Below are 19,201 nucleotides of genomic sequence, written 5' to 3' on the forward strand. Positions count from 1 at the left end.
CCTACAGAAACAGACTATAATGTCATTACCTCTGAAGTATATAGTAGACAGCTTATCCACTCTACTAAATTGACTTTACTACCACTGGGAATGTATGCATGTTACTGACAACAGGATTTTCCTTCTATAAATTCACCAATATTCAGAGAATTGTGCAGAAAAATTCATAAAATTTTTAAATAAGTGAAAAAATGTGTGATCTCCTGTTTACACAGAAAATGCACTGAAAACCACAACACACTTCAAGAGTTATTAAATAATAAGGAAAAGACAACTATATTCCAGAACTGAAATGTAGTGAAAACTGCTCTTTAGCTATGATCAGAACTGCTTTTTCTAAGACTGCTTTGAAGTATTACTCTGTTAGTGCAAGTTATCAAAATGCCATTCCTTAAAAGAGGCAATGAACACTGTGCGGGGAAGAATTTAGAAAGCTAAGGATTACTGCCATAGAAAGGAGAGAAAAAAAAAAGTCAAGGAAGCTAAATCAGACTGCAGTCTGTAGCCCCCAATGAGACTGAATCATGTATCAGAAGCTTTTAGAAAGCCAGCCCAGTAACAGTTTAAAGGCCTCCTCTCTCACTTGTTATCTTTATTTTTACTGAAGGTAGGAACATAATGTTCTTTTCAGAAAGCAACATTAAAAAAGTCCAACTTAGCCAGATTTACAATTTATCTAGCTCTACAATTCTCCCAACTATCTGGTAGTTACTCAAAAGCATGCACTGCACAGCTATGCATAACTATGCCATGTCCTGTTTTGCACAAGAAGGAGCCGGAGCCTCCTGAGTCCTCTGCTGTGGGAATTTTGCAAGACAAAGGTTTACTAAAGGTAAAAGGGGAGGGGAGGGGGAATCAGTTCATAGTACTCACTTTGATGCTGCTTTCAATGTGTAGAGCTTCCAAGCTATATCTTGCAGACCATTACAGTGCATGCCACAGTCTGGCTTGGTATCTAGATACACTTCTTTTGTGCAAGATACATACCAAATCAGGACAGATTCAGAGCTGAACCACATGAGCAACATAAAGGCAGAAGAATTATTCAGCTTTTTTACTCCTAATGGTTTCGCAACTGAACCTAAAAAGTCTCCCAATCCTCCTATCTTCTACAACCCTTACATTTCAAAGCATCATTGCAGAGGACACTTCAGCAAATATACGAATACAGAGCTCATTCTTCTTTCAAGAGATGACCCTTACTCTTTTTCTCTCTTCTTTAATGTATATTATATTTTCAGTAATAGTAGTCTCAGCTTCATCAATATGACCTAAATAGTAATGAAGATGTCATCTAAATGAAATTAGATATATATTAAATATATTGTGGAGTAGCCTGCACATCTCCATTATAACTTCATTTATCTGTATAACGTGTGGTGTCTTGTGGTCTGTACACTATAAAGTAAAAATGAAAATCTCTCCAACTATTTGAATAGAAATTTAGAATTGGACAAGTGAAAAATCTTCAAACAGATACACACAATTATGCAAGAAATTTACAGTTCTAATGGTTTCCTTCCTTTAGTAGATGTGAGATACATACACAATCACCTTCCCCCCTCCTCGTCATATTCATCATGATGTTCTATTTCTGGTTTCAATTACTTCCAGCATGAAGAGTGAGGAGATTCATCAATTTATTTAGCAAGTTGGTAACACTGAGGCCAAATTAAAAGACACAGAGTTACATGCAAATCTATGTTTTGCGACTTCATTTGCACCACAAAGATGATGATTTATGTCTAGTCATGCCTGTAGTATGCATTTAAACTCTTTCCTTCTCCCCCTCAAAACCCCTGAAAATTCTAACAGGCTTTACATATATAAATTAACAGTCTGCCCATTATTCTCCAATATCCCTTAAAATGATTGATTTTTTCTAGCTAATTCTAGTATCTTAAGCAAAAATTCTCTTCTTCCCAAATTAATTTGGAATAATTCCCACCAACTTTGGAATAGGCATTGAAATCAGCCTTTAATCTGTAAAATCTAAGCCAAATCCTCCAATACTTTGTACATTTCTTAAAGACTACATTTAATTCCAGAAGATGCAGTGAGGTAAGTCACTTGAGTTTCAGCACATATGTTAATATTTGTAGAAGTAAAGATTAAAGTAGGCATGGTGTCTTCCATCCACCAGCAAACCAAGAGGTACCTCTGTCTCACTGAAAAGTTGTAAGTGATGCTAACGTGTAACCCCGAGCTTATCTTCCACTCTTGTCCAGAGTTACCATTAACATTCAGGCAAAAAAAATTAAGTGGTACTGAGAGTTATCAGTTAGTGTATTTCCCAGAAAAACTTGAAGTTAGAGAGGACTATCTATTAGAAGACCAGAAATATCATAGCATATTTATCCTCTCTATTTAACTTGAAAGGTTGTAAGCATCAGTGTATTAATTTTGCATAATTTCCGAAAGAGTATATATACTGCACAACTCCTCATTACTTTATTTTGAGCAAAGTATCATAAAGCAAACTTGAGCTAATAATAAGTATGAGATGAACTCTAAAGTCACCTGAAAAATAACTCAAACATTAGTTACACACTTTCAAAACAGTTGATCAAAATTTCAAGTTCTGAGCAAGTTTGAATGCTGTGCGGATTTAATATCCTAAATAACAATCATTCATCAGATCCACACAAAACAGTATTTATTCTGCTTCAGATTACACCTAGAACTGTTAGATTTCTTATGTCAGGAAAAGCATACTCTCATGGCCAAAGTTCTAGGTAAAATGATTCTTTGTCCCACAGTCTTATAAAACTGTATACCCAAACTCTTCTTGGGGTCCAAAAAAGGCAAACTCCTCTGTACATGCAAGGACTAAATGATTTTTACAGCAAGTTCCTGTTTCCAGTGGCTATAAAATATAGCATGTAAGAAAGTTAAAGGGATTCCAAAGTTGGTGCAAAAATCTACCTGCAGAGTGAATTTAATAAAGAGAAATCATACTCACATTGCAAGAAGTTGCCTTTGAAGGCTGATAAAGTTTGGTTTGACACATGCAATGTATAAATAAGTTTTAACATAGATGGGAAACAACAATTAATGCTGTATTAGTTTTTTACATTTCTAACAAATTGTATGCTGTCTTTTGTAACAAATTGAGATATTGAAACTTTATGTATTAAATAAAAAACATTAAAAAATACTATATTAATCTAGTATCTGCCTAAATAGCCCACATGGTCTACTCCAACCTCTTCCAGTTCTGCAGCGAAAAGTAACTTTTAGAGCAGCTTTGAGAAGTAAAGTATAACTTCTCATTGCATGAAGTTTAACATTGATAGCAAATGACCCATTTTTCTCCTCCTTTCCCATTTAGTTAATTACTGTTTTGGAACATTAAGTGCACTCAACTTATGTCAGGCACTTAACTCCTGCTGCTGATAAATCTGCCTAGAGAAGGATTTGATCCTTGAAGTTAGTGCTTCAATAGACTACTTCAGCAGCAACACATCCTGTAAGTCACCTGACTGCTTGCCAATTTATTAAAAAACAAAATAGATATATATTGCTTTCTACTTCGTAATCAAAAACAGGTACTCCCTAAAACATATCTATATGTGCATGTTAGCATAAACACTTATTGGTAAACACTCAGAGGCAGGCTTGGAACACCATATCATAGACAGGAGGGAGTGAGAAAATAATAGCTTACATTTCCATACAGCTGCTATTCCAAAGCATTCCCAGGCCTTTTTTTCTTTATAGGCAACTAAAATGCAGACTTTCTCCAGGCACCAGCCATTTCTGAGTTGAAATGCAGCAGCTGTTCAACACTTCACAGCAATACTACACAGCAGGAAGGGCCCACTGACAAAAACACTTGTTTTGCTCAGAGATAGTTTCATTTCAGTTTTTGAAGTCAAACCAGCGTTGCTAAATATTATTTGCCAGAGCCCTTCAATACCTTGATCGCAAGCATATGGAAACAAAGTCCGCCTGCAATCTATGCAGACAAAAAAAATAGGATGACTGAAAGGAAAAGTGATCCCTATATTACAGACGTGAAAGTAAGGCACAGAAGGCCGAATATAAAAGACAGGTCCTAGCCTAAACCTAGACTGTCTTAGGTTCAGGATAATCAGAAGATTAACAGTTATCTTCTCTCAGGGCACTGCAGTAACATAACTGATCTCTGCATAACAAGGAATTGATTTTGATCTATTTGAAGCAGAAACAGTACGTGAAATACTGCACCATTTGAGGAACTATTCTCCAAATGGCTTTGAGAACAGCCATTGCAGTATCTGTGGTATGGATTACCCAGAAAATAGCAGGATCTAAATATAAAGTAGAAGCTCTTAGATACACCAGTTATTCATACATACTTACATATTTGAATTGGGTTTTATGAATGCCAGATATTTCATAGAGAGCAAAATTCTCACTATCTATAGTGAAAGTATATGAAGCCAGCTTAATCATGTGGCTCCTCACCAAATACAGACAGGAGATTGCATTTACAATTGTTTTCATTTACATATGTACATGCAGAGAGAAACCCTGCAGGCACAGCATACAAATCTATTGGTATCATCCTTCTCTTTGCAATCTGGAAAACTTCCCAGACACCTGAGATAAAATACCTCTCCCATGTAGTACTAAATTTATGAAATCTAGGTCCTTAAGCACACCATATATCTATCCCCATTTTCAAGACTCCACATAGCTTCTGATCCTGCTCCTCACCCAGACAGCAAAGCTGTCTCCAAAAGAGTTGCTGCTGGGTGGCCAAATGATCTGAAAGAGTCACAAATTAAGCAATAACAGCAAGATTCATGTGTGTGCGTGCGTGCACACACACTCTATTATGTGGTGTTGACAGGGCCTGCTCAGAGTGTAAGATTAAAGAATTAACAGCCTATTGCAATGCATGGGTCAGTTCACACTTCTCAAAGCTACTGTCTCCACTTGTCTGCAGATGAGGAAATACCAATAAAAAGGTGTCTGCCAGAACCACCTTAACAGATTATACTCACAGCTGTGAGTACTAAAATAAAACAATAGCTAGGAACCTGTGATTCCAGGAGTCACAAAGGTAGCACAGCACTAAAAGCCCTAGTTCGGCTCTCGCTCAAGGCAATCCTCTTGGCAGATGCAAGTTGGCTATAAAAATTCTTACTCTTCCAGCAAGACTGAGGCCTTCGTCTGATCTGTGGGGAGATCCTTCTTAGCCTACCATCATAGTCTCTTTCCTACTCCATTTCTGAGGATCACCATCTGCCTAATTTTCAAAGGGAGAGTATGTCTACTCTGTATCCCGGAGTCAGCTTGCTGGGAGCAACACTGTATGTATATGACCCACCAGCATTGACGAGCCAAGTGGATCCTCTGAATTTTAATTAGAACTATGTAGTTATATTATTTAGGTTCTTCTAAAGCCTATGCTCTTCTCAGACTGTCTTAAAAACGGCTTCATTTACATTTGGAGATATGCATTGTAAAAATATACTGTCTTTTCTTATGAAAATGATAAGAAAGAATAGCTTAAGAGCCAAGTTAACACCATTTCAAGAGCACTGCTGCATAATTAAATAATCAAACTTTGATTTCCTGTTTTAAATTACACTTAGAATGAAAAGTATTCAATAACTTATGGAAGACATAGGGATATTTAAGTGCATTCTTTTGAATGACTACACAGTTCTAGGACAGAAGCCAGAATCTGTTGCCACCTATGTGCCTGTTAAAGCACCATGATAATAGATGCCAGTTACGATAGGCTTTTAACCCAACTGTAGAGGAGCTGTCAGTTTATGGAGACGACAGGTAATTATAGTTGAGGGGTTTAGTGCAACAACAATTATACCTTAATGTATTTCTTTCATATCAAAGGAAACACATCTTCAAGTTTGCAGTACTCTGCCAGTACTCTGAAGCAAAAAATATCAAAGATGAGTTAAGAAAATCTAAGCAGACTGCTAGTGTATTGTCAAGGCAATAAGCTGAAGTTCAGCCAGGCTCTATTAAGCATACTGCCCAAGGGAAGGGCCAAAGGCTTGGAAGAATCTTTAATTTCCCCCACCCTCTGATCCAGAAACACTCAGCCGATCACCTTGTGGCAGAACACATTCAACATATTGCCTACCATGACATTATTATTAGGGCGAGATGGAAGCTGACTATTTTTGAATACTCAATGTGTCTCATGGCAGGAAAAACTTCTTTTTTCTAGAATAGTACCTAGCTGTTGAAGAAAAAGGCACTAAAGAACCGAAATAAGAACGTCCACTCTGACATGTAGACAGTGAACTGACTGTAAACCACTTAGTGGTTTACATATCACACTCCAGTTCTCGCATGTTAATAAAAATGTAATTAAGCACAAGGGACTGAGCTGCTTCAGCCCAGGTCAGATCAGAAACTTTCACCTGTAGAGACAGAGAAAAACATGTTTTACACTATACCCATCTGGGAGAAGGTCTGTGCATAACTTAATTTCTGGCATTGTCTGAGTGACTGGCTCTTAACAGATAAAGAGCTCTGTTTGCTGGTCAGCAAGCTACATCTATATCAGTAAATTAAAATACTCCCCATGACATTCCCAGATATTGTAATCATCTATGTTAGCAAGCTGTTAAAACATTTCCTAACAAGAGTTTGGCCTGTTCTCCTTGGACAACCTCAGGCCTGGCAAGGCAGCTGGAAGGTTTCAGAGACTGCTCCCAACAAACAGCTTGAATGCAGTCACTGTCTTGTGAAGGCTGAGGCATTTACTAGCAGAGTGCTGACAGCTGCTATTCTGTGCCATGTGGCCTCAGCACCCAGACGTGTTTCCAGACAAGCTTAATGTATTGGTATAGACATGCAACAGTTCTTAATTCCTTCAGAGGAAAATCCTGTCTACTGAAGAAAAGGGGCTTTCAGAGGTGCATGACTCGGGACGTGGAGCGTTCCTGCCTCGTTCTCGGACACTCCTGCCTAATGATGCTATGCTGTGCGGGTGCTGTATGCTAGCTGTGTGCAAGGAACTTTTCACAATGGCCCGTATCTCAAAGTGCAATAATGAAGGTGTTATATTGCACATACATTCCATTTCATTTCATTTCATTCCTTGAGAGCTTATATGCCTGAGATTGCATTTGCATTCATGTAGTTCTACTACTCTCAGTGATGTTATTGTGTTTTAAACTGGCATAACAGAGGGGGAAAAAAATTCATACTGTTTAAATAAAGCAGTAATAATGAAAAACCTTATTACTAAAGTTGTTAAAATGAAATACTGGATATTTTCCAGTGGAAAATAGTGCAATTGTTTTATAAACTCCATGGCCCAACTTGGCTCTGGCTTCTCCTACAAAAATACTCTGGATAGTTAGTTACCTTATGGATATATTGTTTTGGAATTCCACGCAAGGTGCAGTAATAATGAAGATGCTCCTGACCAGTCAGAAGTTCATCCAGGGCATCTTGCTGTGGGCAGTAGCCAATGTGAATGCCTTCAGAGCTAGCAGACAGTATATCCATTTCAGACCTGGTTAAAGAAAAAGCAAAAGACTTAAAAACTTGATATAAAACATATAGTCCTTGTTTTCACTTTTGGGATGGAGAGTCTTCAAGACAAACACATTCACCTTCAACTCCAAGGTAAATGGGTTTGAATCTTCTCTCTCATCACTTATGATAGTAGCACCCACAATCTTCATGTGCCTTTTGTCCCTTTCTCTCTCTCAGATTAGTACCGCCACCAAAACTTTACTTTTCTAAAGTTATGTATGTCAAGGTGAATAGATCAACACTAAAGGAGGACAGAGATCTATGAAAATTAATTCTTACCAGGCTTACCTCCATTCCCATACATCTTTGGTAGACCTTGCTCTAAGGAGACATATTTCAAAACCAGACTGCATACATTGCACTCAATATTAAAGGTACAGTCATGAGACAAAGAGAAATGTTACTGTGTATTGCTTATGTGTCTACACACACACACACACACACACCTTCTCTAAACAGCAAAAGCAAAACAAAACACAGAATGTTTAAGTCTAGTAAGTTTAAAGGCAACCCAGGAAAAAACAGAAAATCATTCAGACACTTTGGCCATCTCTTTGTAGCTGTACAGCTTTACTAGAAATTGCATTCATTGCTAAGAAGCAAGCTTGATTGCAAGGGTGTCTCATTACCCATAATGATACTAAATCTATCCTATTTATTCCAACATCTACACCAACATTTAGTGATGTTGATTTACAGTTATAGAAAAGACCTGTCAAAATTAAGATACTTAATAAAAAAATCTGAGCTTTGAAAGTAAAAGGTTTTAAAAAGGTTCTGAATTACAGAATGGTTTCACCCTCATGAAAACATGTTTTGTTTCTGGTTAACAGAACTAAATATATGATTAATAATTTAGACAGAAAATAAATGTCAGGGTCTACAAATACCAGCACTAGTGAAAGTATAAATATATATCTCCTGCTCCTTAACAAGATTCAGGGGTCTGGGGAGAAAAGGGAAACACAAACTCTGTATTTTACATGATGGACCACAACATCAAAACATATTTTAATGCTGTCAAAAGGTAAATTGCCATGATATGATGAACCTTGCTGGGGACTAATTAGAATGGGCCTCTGCTCCTAATGACAAGGATATAAAATTTTAGTGCCTTTGAGGGTTTGGACAGTGCCAAGGAAGTTAACTGCCTGTAGACATCTCTCTAGACAAAGACCTAGCAAAAAAGAAAAGGTTGGGGAGTGGAGGGAGAGGATGCCAGAAGTGTACTTTCTCATTAATCTATATCCACTTAGGGATTATTTTAAACAAAGTTTATAGAGAATTTTTCCCACTTCTTTTTCCAGCCTTACATAAATCAAATTAAATGAGTTTTTAAGGCCATCTTTACCACAGGGCATGGATTTATTAATGTAGATCCTTTTGTATAACCTGTCAGAAGCAGTGGATTCTTTCATGAACTCTAACATGATGAAACACTATCTATAGCGAAATGCTACGTACACCCTGCTGAACACTGAAAGAGATCTGTATAAGGTTTGTTATACTAGGAAGATTCAGGCACAGTAATAAGGCTCCTTTTTGGTGTAGCTGCTCTTCAGAGAAAAGTCTGGGCTTTTACTAATATGCCAAATTCAGTCACAAGAGAACAAATCACGTGCAGGGGGTAATTTCTGGAACATTTACTCAGCATGAACCCAACAACTGGATAGATACATCCAATCTGGAATGAGTCCACACCATGAAGAACAAAAAATAAGCAAGCATGGCTGCAAAAAAACAACAGACATCTTATGTTCTTTGGATAGAAATATCTTAGGCAACAGTTATTCAGTTTGCATCAGGAAATAAAAATACTTCAGTGTCCTGAGTGCTAATTGTACAGATACCATGTTAGTGTCGGGCTTCTTACAAAGCACATAGCCCTATATACACAAAATCCCATCCAGTGACCTTCAGCTTTCAAAAAGAAAGAGGATAGCAAGAATAGATTGTTTAATATTCTTACTCAGTTTGGTCCTTATTTTGCAACTATATCCATTAGCGCTGACCTTGAACACTTAAGAGTTCCCATTAGTAAAGAAATTCTAATATATTCACTAATGAATTCATGGAGCTATTTTTCTCCCCCATCTCTAGGTGCCTGTATCTGTTATAAGACAGAAAACAATCTGATCAGAAGAAAAAAAGTCGTATGAAGATTCTGGGGTTTTACTGAGACTTTTTGGTATGTACAGTACAACACCTATTCTTCCCTCAGCAATATCACTGAGCAGATTTCCAAATCAAAAAGGCTGGAGATAAGCCTCCAGTTTTGTTTTGCCAGGTCCTAAGGTTTTGTTGAGTACTGAAAGAACAGATGAAAGAAAAACACAGTACATACCTTAGGAAAGAAACCAGCACTCATTTCTGGAAATTAATTTTCCTTGGAATTCAATTAATCTTTCAAATATCATTTTCATGTGCATAGGTGAAACGAACGTTTCAAGTACTTAGGGCATTATATTGGAAAAAAATCTTTTCACTACATGGTTTTCACTTTTTTTTTTTTTAATGCTATTCATTACACTATTTATACTCTTCTTCCTCCTTAACAAACATCTTAACATATGATGTTATTGGAATCAAAGTGGAAATATGTATTATATTTTCCTCAAAGATAGATTAGTATACAGCAGCATACTGAATTTTTTCTCAAACTGGACAAAAACAGGTGTCTGTTTTCTGCTCTTATTACCAGCATACTCGCATTTCTCATTAGGCCATTCATGTAAACAACAGGAGAGACAGGAAGAAAAAAAACTATTTGTTTTATGAATAAAAAGAGAAAAAATGTATAACTACAGATTCCAACTTTTCTCAGTCTTTTTGTCTGTAGTAACTGAATATAGCAGTAGACATAATAAATGCCAATGTAACAGCTAAAAAAATATATGCAGGAAAAGAGACATTTATACTAAAACAGGACTTTCTGTGTCATTATTAAAACACTGAGTAATAGTTATCTTCAAATTCTGCATGGAACTGGTTACATGTCCTGATGAAGTTCAGACTGGACTGACTTGGAACATGAGTTTTCTCCTTCCTAGTGAAGGCTTAATTTTCAGACTACATTGTCACACTCAGTCTCTCCATTTACTATTTAATTTTTCTTGTAAAGTCAAACAACTGCAACTGATAGAACCACCAACAGAACATGTTCAGAATACTTTATATGTTAAATACAAATTTAAAATTGCAAAATTACATTTTTGCTACACTTTTTGAAAAGGTCAATAGAATGTCTAGCATCCTTAAGAAAAGTAGTGGAGTCTAGCACTTGAAACATAGAAAATATTGTATTCCATCCCCTGCCTAAATGCTTTTTTCTCCCTTTATACAGTGAGAACGAAGATACTTCAGTGTAAAGCATTTTGAAAAAAATCCAGGACACAAGGAGGCTTCTGTCAGTTCAGAGTGCTCATCTTGCAAAGATTTGGACTATTGATGAAAGAAACTTACGGCCTTGCAAGGCAAAGTATTCTTACTAAACTCAGCAGGGATAAATTTTTGATTCAGAGTTGTTCCTTTATTAATCATTTTAAGGCCGTTTACTTCAATCCATTTCTTTTGTGCATTCTAGCACCCCTGAAATCTGATTCCAGCCATGATAGGTACGCTCCAGTCCAAAAGCCTTTGCTGACACTGAAAACAAAACAAAACGCTAGAACGTTCTTGGACAAAACCTGCTCCTCTTTCTCATGTGAATGGAGCCTGTGGTTCCCAGGAGACAGGTTAATACAGAGAATAGATTTGGTCCTTATTTGTTACAGTGATTACCTGCAGCACAGCTTAGGTAGCTGTGGCTTGACATTCAAAGGTATGACCTTAGTTTCAACTTCCAGGCAACAACTCAGTACCTCCAATATCAGCCTTTTGGCTGTTTTTAAAAATTTGTTTCACTATTGACTCTGCTGCGCACTTAGCTTCATTTTTTTATAATCTTTCTGCATGAAAGCAGTTAAAATAAAAGCAATGATGTATAGGGTACTTACAATGGCTTCAGTAGAGAGATAAATTCCATTAATTAGTCCAAATGAAATATAAATTTACAAATTGCAAAAGTAGTTAGACATTCCATTGTGCTCATAACTGCATATTCAATTCAGTGCATACTAATGCTCAATTAACATTATAAAAAAACAAGGTTAAAAATATAATTAATGTGACTATAGCTTAGTTATAATTAAACTAATTATACTGATATACAGTGTAACAACAGCCATCTCCACCATTATATTGATGCAAATTTATTCTGCCTTCCAAGTAAAGCTATTTGAATTACATTTTTAATTATTTATCAAGCTGAATATCATAACTATCAACAGAGCCCACATTTTAGCTATAGAGAAATATTATACTTTCCCCTCTTTGGAGAGAAGTTCTTTGGTCCTATGACTTTGTAGTCCAACAGCTGAGATGACTGACTTTTAATTCAAATAGAATGGGGAGATGCTGTAATGGAGGATCTCTGTGCAGAAGGAAGTTGGAAATTCATGGAATATAAATTAATCACATAAGAGTGCTAAATGCTTCAGGCCTCAGTGGGGCAACTTACGAATAAGGCAAGGCCTACCCTATTTCTTCCTCTATGCACCCCATGACAAGTGAGACTTTGCTCCAAGCATGAGCTTAAAATCAACTCTGCTCAGAAGACTACAATAGAAAAGGCTGCAAAATAGTAGGAGCCAAAAAAGCAAACAAACTTTACGACAGAGTCGCTGAAGAAGGCTGAGACACGAACAAGCGAAGTGGAAGAAAACAAATGGCCAACATACACTTGAAAAAATAGAACATAAAACAGATGTATAACATCTGCTGATATATCAGCACAGCAGTGGTTCATAGATTACAAGGGTTCACTTTGCATTCATTTTGCTCTCCTTTCTTTTACTACTTTGGTAAGTGTCAGCTTTTATGAGTACATATTTAGTACAGATCTTACTTCTTCAAGCTATTTGATAGAAGAAGTAACCACATAAAGGTTTAAAGATTTCCAGACTAGCTTTCATTTAGCCAGCTCAAGTACTGCTGGCAATCTAGTCATGGTAGCAGAGCTAAGCACAGGCTAATCTGAGCCCATTTGTACCCCCAAAGAGGAACAGCTGCACTAGGGAGAACACAAAAAGCCCTCTAAATGTCAGCAGACGTGCAGTCAACTATTATACATATTGAAGCCTGACAACTACTATTGCATAGATATTGTTCAAAAGCCAGTTTCCTAAGGTCTTATAGCACCATTCTTTACAAAAGCAGATAAGCATATTTTATTAAAATCTTGTTTTTCTGGTCATTTTCTTTCCTGCTTTTAACATTTCTGACCTTTATCAGAGGGATTGCTGGTACTTCATTATCAGTGTTTCATTTCCACATCTTCCAGAGTAACTGTTTCTGTACTGCTTCTTCCTTTGGCAGTCTTTAACACTGGGGTTGCAAATATCTCTAACATGGAGACACACTCTCTGTGTGATAATTATTTTGATGTTTCATCTGGGCAGCTATGTCACTGATAATGGCAATGTTAACAAGGTATATAAAATAATAAAAAATCACCTCTAAGTAACATTTACAAGATTGGCTGTGGCTGGTGATAACTTCCTCTTATTTCTCTTATTGGAGGATCTTTATGAGATCACAGTTACAACTAGAATGGGACTGCAAAGGTTAGAAGTTGCCTAAAAGCCTTTTCTGCAGAAGAATATGAAAATAAAAAATGCAGTCCTTTGGTAGACTGCTCAGCTTGGCTACTATAAATATGCATTTTCCATTTAAATGGTAATATCCAGAGTTTAGGCACATACTCCATTTAAAATATTAATTTGTGATGTATCAAAAAGAAAAAAGCTCAATAAAAACAGATCAGAGTCCTCCCCTTCCCCAAAGTAATGCCCCCTAGTCCCCAAAAGAGAATGCCAAGAGACCCTGATCTGCAGAAGAGTTAATTTTGGCTCTGGCGCTTAATAAACATTCCTGCTTTGCATTAGTAATGCCCAGTCTAATTGAATCTGAATGATATTAGAAACTGTTATATAACATCTAGCTTTTATGCATTTTGCTAAGCTTTTGTTACAAGAGTAGCCCCAGTTTTCTCTAAGGTTCTTAAGAGTAAGCTATTTTTTATGGTATCAAACACTCAAACAAACAAATGATCTAGGGGCCTACAAATCTTTTTAAAATACTTGCTGATATTGTGAATCTGCTCTTCTGCTCTTTTTAAAAGGCAGGTACAGATCAGAAATACATTCTGCTGTTTTCAGGGAGCTCCTGCTAGTCTCAAAGGACACAACTTGATTATCACTGTGTGAGGAGCTCCTTTTATATAACCTGTGCTCTTCTAAGAGGTTTTAGGTTGAACTCCCAAAAATTCTCCTTTGCGTTTCTGAAAAACTCATCTTCCATTTCTGGTCTCCTGTGATGTCCAAAGGTGCAAAAGCTGTTCTGCAAAATTCAAGCCTGATTTCAGAATAATCACCTCAAATAGCCATTTTCTGAGTTTGTTTTAAATTCTGTGAAATTAATACAATAGAAATCAGGAAAGTGTACATACCACTATTTTTTATGTATTTTTTTAAGCCACAAACTCTAAAGTTCAGTTATAGAAGGAGAAGGGAACTGTTATGATGAAGGATTTTGTGTGCAGAGTCATGTCAATTAGATTCTAAAATATTCTATAATAATAATAATAACTTTGCATGATTATATTATTATTTGATCATGACCAATCTGTCAGGTTATAATATTCTGATCTTTAAAGTAGCACACTTTCTTTTGTCTGAATTAAATAAACCTTATCCACACAGGTTTTTTTGCAAAAGATGCTTTGTCTTTCTGGATCAGGGAGGGTAGGAGGACAAAAGTTGTGTTGTTTCCAGTCAAACTCAAGACAGACAGGATCTACATCTAAGCTGCTTCCCAAATTAATCAGGAATTGCTATCAGAGGTAATGTCTCTATGGAGGCTGTTTCACGACATAGGCTTTAAAATAAAAAAGCCTAGATCTGCAGACCACCAAGCAGTCTGCAGCTGTGACCAGCAATAGTTTCACTGGCTTTCTCCTCTTTTTGTGCACTAGGAATACCTGGCCTTTGTGCACACTACTAGGATGAGAAAAGGAGAAGACTTCCTGCCATTCTAGCCCCCTTCCTCCATTTATGTCTCCCATGAAGGTCTAGGTACGTATCAATCCACCTAAAACCCCTCAGGCACCTGATATGCAAACAAGATAGATCCATGTTCCTTCATGCATTATAAAGACATGCACATTCATTTATCAGCAGCAAACAGAGCTTTAAATTCAGAGGGAAAAGATTTTTGAAAGTTGCCTCTGACTTTCTAATTGACGGGCGAGTGAAGAATTAACAGGACTGAAGTTTGTCAATTGATATGCAGAAGAACTGATAGCACCAGAGCTGACGTGCGCAAAGCTGTTGAACAGAGGACCTAACAGGACTAAAGAAGTCTACCAACCGATATGCGCAAGGACTGATATGCGCAAGGCTGCGGAATGGCAGCATTAACAAGACTGGAGAAGTGAAGTCTGCCACCTGGAACCTGCACGGACCCCCGGGGAGGGAAGAAGCAATACGGAGGTGTTGTGGTCTTGCCTCGCTAGCAGGGTCCTCCCAAGCAGACAAACAAACAGTCCTGTGATTGCGAAACTTGCAAAAAGTCAGCAAAAGCAGTGTTTGCCCAGAGCCCCAGCCGTATAAAGAGAGGCTTGGCAGCTAGGAGAGTTTGAGCAGGGACGGGAACGTGACCTGACCATCCTCTCCGGCTGGACCGTGAGTATCCCCCCCCTCCCCTTTTCCTGGGACGCTGGGTTAAGGTAACTCCTCGAGGTCGAGAGTCCTCTCACTAGGAGAGTGAACAAGAAAGCTTTCAAGTAGGGATAAGCAGTCCTTCCAATTAATAACGCAGTAATCGACGGTTTCAGGTTATCCTTTCTAAATTAGTAACTGATGGTTTTGTGTTATCCTTTCTAAATTAGTAATCGCATTATTTTAATGGATGTTACTAATCCAAGAACTTGTGTGAGGAAATAAACATCTTTTTTATTATTATTATATTACTGTCTCAGTCGTTGCTATCGAACCTTCATAGCATGACAGCATGACACTAATGTAACAAGTTACTTAGTGAACATATGCCTTAAAGACCTTATTGCACTGCCCAGCAAACTAGAAGAACAGAAACAGTTCCATGACTCGGTGAACTTCCATGTTGTTTTTGCTTCTAAATACTGAAATAAATGTGGTAGCTAAAGTCCTGGGACTCAGCCATAGTCATTTCATTTTAATAATTGTTCATTAAAGTTGTAACTAATGACTGCAGTTTAGAGACACCTGGAACTGAAAGGTGTTCAAGACATTCACAAGTAAATTAACTATTACAAAAAATATTTTAAAACTATTTTTTTATTTCATTTTTTGGGATCTTAATATTTCTCCTTGCTCGTGTCCTTTTAAGCAGTAAAAATCTGACCACTGGTGAAAAAGGAAATGGCGACACCTGGAACTGAACAAAGTACATGTGATGTCCAATCCTATCTCAAGCATCTTAATACCTTCTCACTAGCCTACAAAAAGTCTCCTCTGAAGTGGTTCACAGATCACAGCTTTCACTTTTTTTGCCTTGAGATTATAAATCAATTCCATTCAGAAAAAGTTATTCTACCTTGGATGGGTAACTTTATCAGTAGTTCAACTGTAGAAGAAGGGATCTCCAGACCCATAGTATATTCTATGGGTGTAATTCCATCGAGGAGTCAAAGAATTTTGCCACTACTGATCTACTGTACTCCAGCAGCACAGTTCATCTTGAAGTTAGTTTTACTGCTCAGTCTGAAGTTGATTATTTAGCAGCAGTTGCCAAGATACAAAAAAAAAAAGCAACAAAGTCTGATATGACACAGATGTCTTCTCCCAGCCTTACAGCTGCTCATTTTCCCAAGCTTAGTTACTGTTTAACAGCAGCTCCTATTTGAGAATGCAGCATTTACAGTGTTAGAACAGGTTAGTAATAAGTTTTGAGAACACAGAAATATGGATTTTGCACTCACTTGTATGCTTACATCTTCAGCCACTCAAGAAACTTTAAAACCCATAACCTGGATTGACGCCATAATATAGGGTGATAATTAATGTTGTCAAGGGTATTTTGGACACTCGAAGGTGACTGCCTCCTCGGGCGTCCTGTGTATTGTCCTAGCTGTGTCAAATTTCATTACCCATGTGTTACTATATGGTAAATAACATTGCACCTCAAACTGTCCTTTCATATTGCATTTATGAAATACATTATATATGGGGGAAATGAAAGTACCACATAAAATGTACAGGGAGCGTGGGTAGCAGGTATAGTCAAATATTATGTCATTTTGTAGCCAGAATAATCAGGTATTACTGCCTACTCAAACCTATTGTGGAATACCAGTAGCATACTAAAGTTGGTCTCAGAAAAACTCTGTTTAGCCACAAGTACGTTACCAATATATCTAGTAAAAGGAATAGAGGCATAGTTTAATTGCTTTGTGATTTTTTTGAAGAGTTACCTTTAGGGGCTCTGATAAAATAATTCATGTACTTAGCAAGCATAATGTAATTGCCAGGACTCATGACAACAGAACATATTTTTAAAGCTCTGTAAGCAGATTTGCTTTCAAGTAGATATTAAAATATTGGAACTGTCAGACCAGATCAAATCATTTGCTATTTAGGCCTACAGTAGGTTCCCAACAAAGGCTGGTACCATGTTGTACAGCGGAAACTATACAAAATCCATAAATGCACATGAGTTTTGTCATACACGCCCATAAAACACTGAGTTTGAGCAGGGGTTTGGAGCAAATGACCTTCAGCTGTCTTTTCTGACCTAAATTATTCCATAATTTTATGAAACAAAAACAGGGGGGACCTGAGAAAAATCCCATTAGAATCTTTAGAAAAATACCGCTCAAAATCTCAAAAAAACCCCTGGGAGTTTAAATACTGCTTTGAGGGCAATATCTTTTTTAAAATTGTTACAGATTTTTTTATTTCTACAAATCTATAGTCATCTTCAGAATCATGCTAAACTTCTGGCCTCCGCAATATCCTGGAAAATGCCTTCAGCAGGTTCCAAAGAACATGAAACATTAATTATGTTGCCTTTTTTTTTTTCAGTGTCTGAAAATTTTTGTCTTCTCTTCTGGGAAACTGTAAATGAAAGCAAGTATCTAAATGTCTGTATAACCACTGTATACCTCTCTCTCACATCTCTCCTTATTCTCTTAAGGATCACATTTCCTAAATCTCTTTAGTCAGTACTTACTCATGATTAACAATTTGACAGGCATTTTGGGAGTTGATAGATGTGTGTGCACACGTGGGTGTGTGCTCGCACGTGTGTATTCTCTTTGGTTTGACTCAAAAATAACTTTACTTCCCCTGCAATTTTGCTGGGAAAAACTGTAAAGGTAGGTTACATCAGAACCAAGAAGGCCATTACTCACTTATCGCTGTATCAAGGTTAACCTCAATACTACCAATGCTACCTCCAACCCCAACTACACAGTATATTGATCAAGTAATTAAACATTTGACTCTGAAAGGTACAAGTGTTAGAAAGCATTTTAAAATTATCCCTTTGAAGCACTGCTTGTCAGCTTAAGCCTGGAAACCTTTCAGTGCAGCACTGGTATGGGGGATATACATCCATGCATCTGGACATATATCTGTATGTTAAGATTTTTGTTAAGATTTAATAAGAGTGTCTGTTAAGACTTTACATATCCTGCTCTTTTTCTGCCTAACAGGTTCATTCTCAACTGAGCTGTCACACAGGATTAAACAATGCTAAATTGCTTAACCCTATCAGCAGCCTTTAAAAGGTTTTCTCTCCCTCCCCCCCAAGTAATAATGCCATATACATTTTAAAGGGAACAAAAGAGGTCTTTAGAGTACAATATAAAGGACTGAAGGCACGCCGAGTCTTTGATCATTGGCATTATCAATTAGCACTATTCTGATCAACCTCTGCATTATTTACCCTGTAGGAGTCCTGATAACAGCACGCCCTGCAGATGGGATGATATCTCCAGTCAGCATCTTAAATGTTGTGCTTTTCCCAGCTCCATTTGTTCCCAGGAGTCCAAAGCACTAACCAGGAACAAAAAAAGGGAAAAAAAGTGAAAAATTGCTATTGATTTGCTACTCTGAAGGAAATATAAGCAATATTGATCCTTCAACAGTTTCTTCCCTTTCATATTTCCTATCTGACATCTGTAAGACACTGTATATGGATAAATGTATTAGCAAATCGTACACTCCCTTCTCTTTCCCCCAGAAAATAAGTTTTCCAAAATATTAAAAAATATATATAAAATAGTTATTACTTCCTACATTTCTAAAAGTGACTTATTTAGGATTCTATTCCTCCACTTAAAATCCTGTCCAGTAACTAAACGCATGAGTTATCATTTTTAGTAGTATCTGCGAGATTTGAACCTGAAGACCTCACATCCCATTTGAGAACCCTGACTACCAGTCTACAGAGTCAATATTTCTCAGTTTCTCATCAGCTGCTTCACTTTGTACAACTAAATGAACACTGAACAGTCAAGAAAGACACTGATTCTGAACGGCTATTTCAGGCCCCTAGTTGCGATCAACTGTGACACATGCATAAGCTGGGACAGGACTTAGAGTTTAAAAGA

At 37.1% G+C, this 19,201-nt stretch overlaps 1 protein-coding gene across 1 annotated transcript in view; it reads right to left on the reverse strand.

The window, feature by feature from the left end:
- The window catches only part of ABCA13 (ATP binding cassette subfamily A member 13), a 201,396-nt gene that overhangs the window by 23,764 nt on the left and 158,431 nt on the right, over positions 1-19,201 (reverse strand). Inside the window, exons 48-49 of the mRNA XM_067292433.1 lie at positions 18,535-18,644; positions 7,336-7,486 (exon numbers count right to left, since the gene is read on the reverse strand). Of these exons, the coding sequence (XP_067148534.1) occupies positions 7,336-7,486; positions 18,535-18,644 (261 nt within the window). The remainder of the gene's footprint in view (positions 1-7,335; positions 7,487-18,534; positions 18,645-19,201) is intronic.

The sequence above is a fragment of the Apteryx mantelli genome, chromosome 2 (assembly GCF_036417845.1).
Source record: "Apteryx mantelli isolate bAptMan1 chromosome 2, bAptMan1.hap1, whole genome shotgun sequence".
NCBI lineage: Eukaryota > Metazoa > Chordata > Aves > Apterygiformes > Apterygidae > Apteryx > Apteryx mantelli.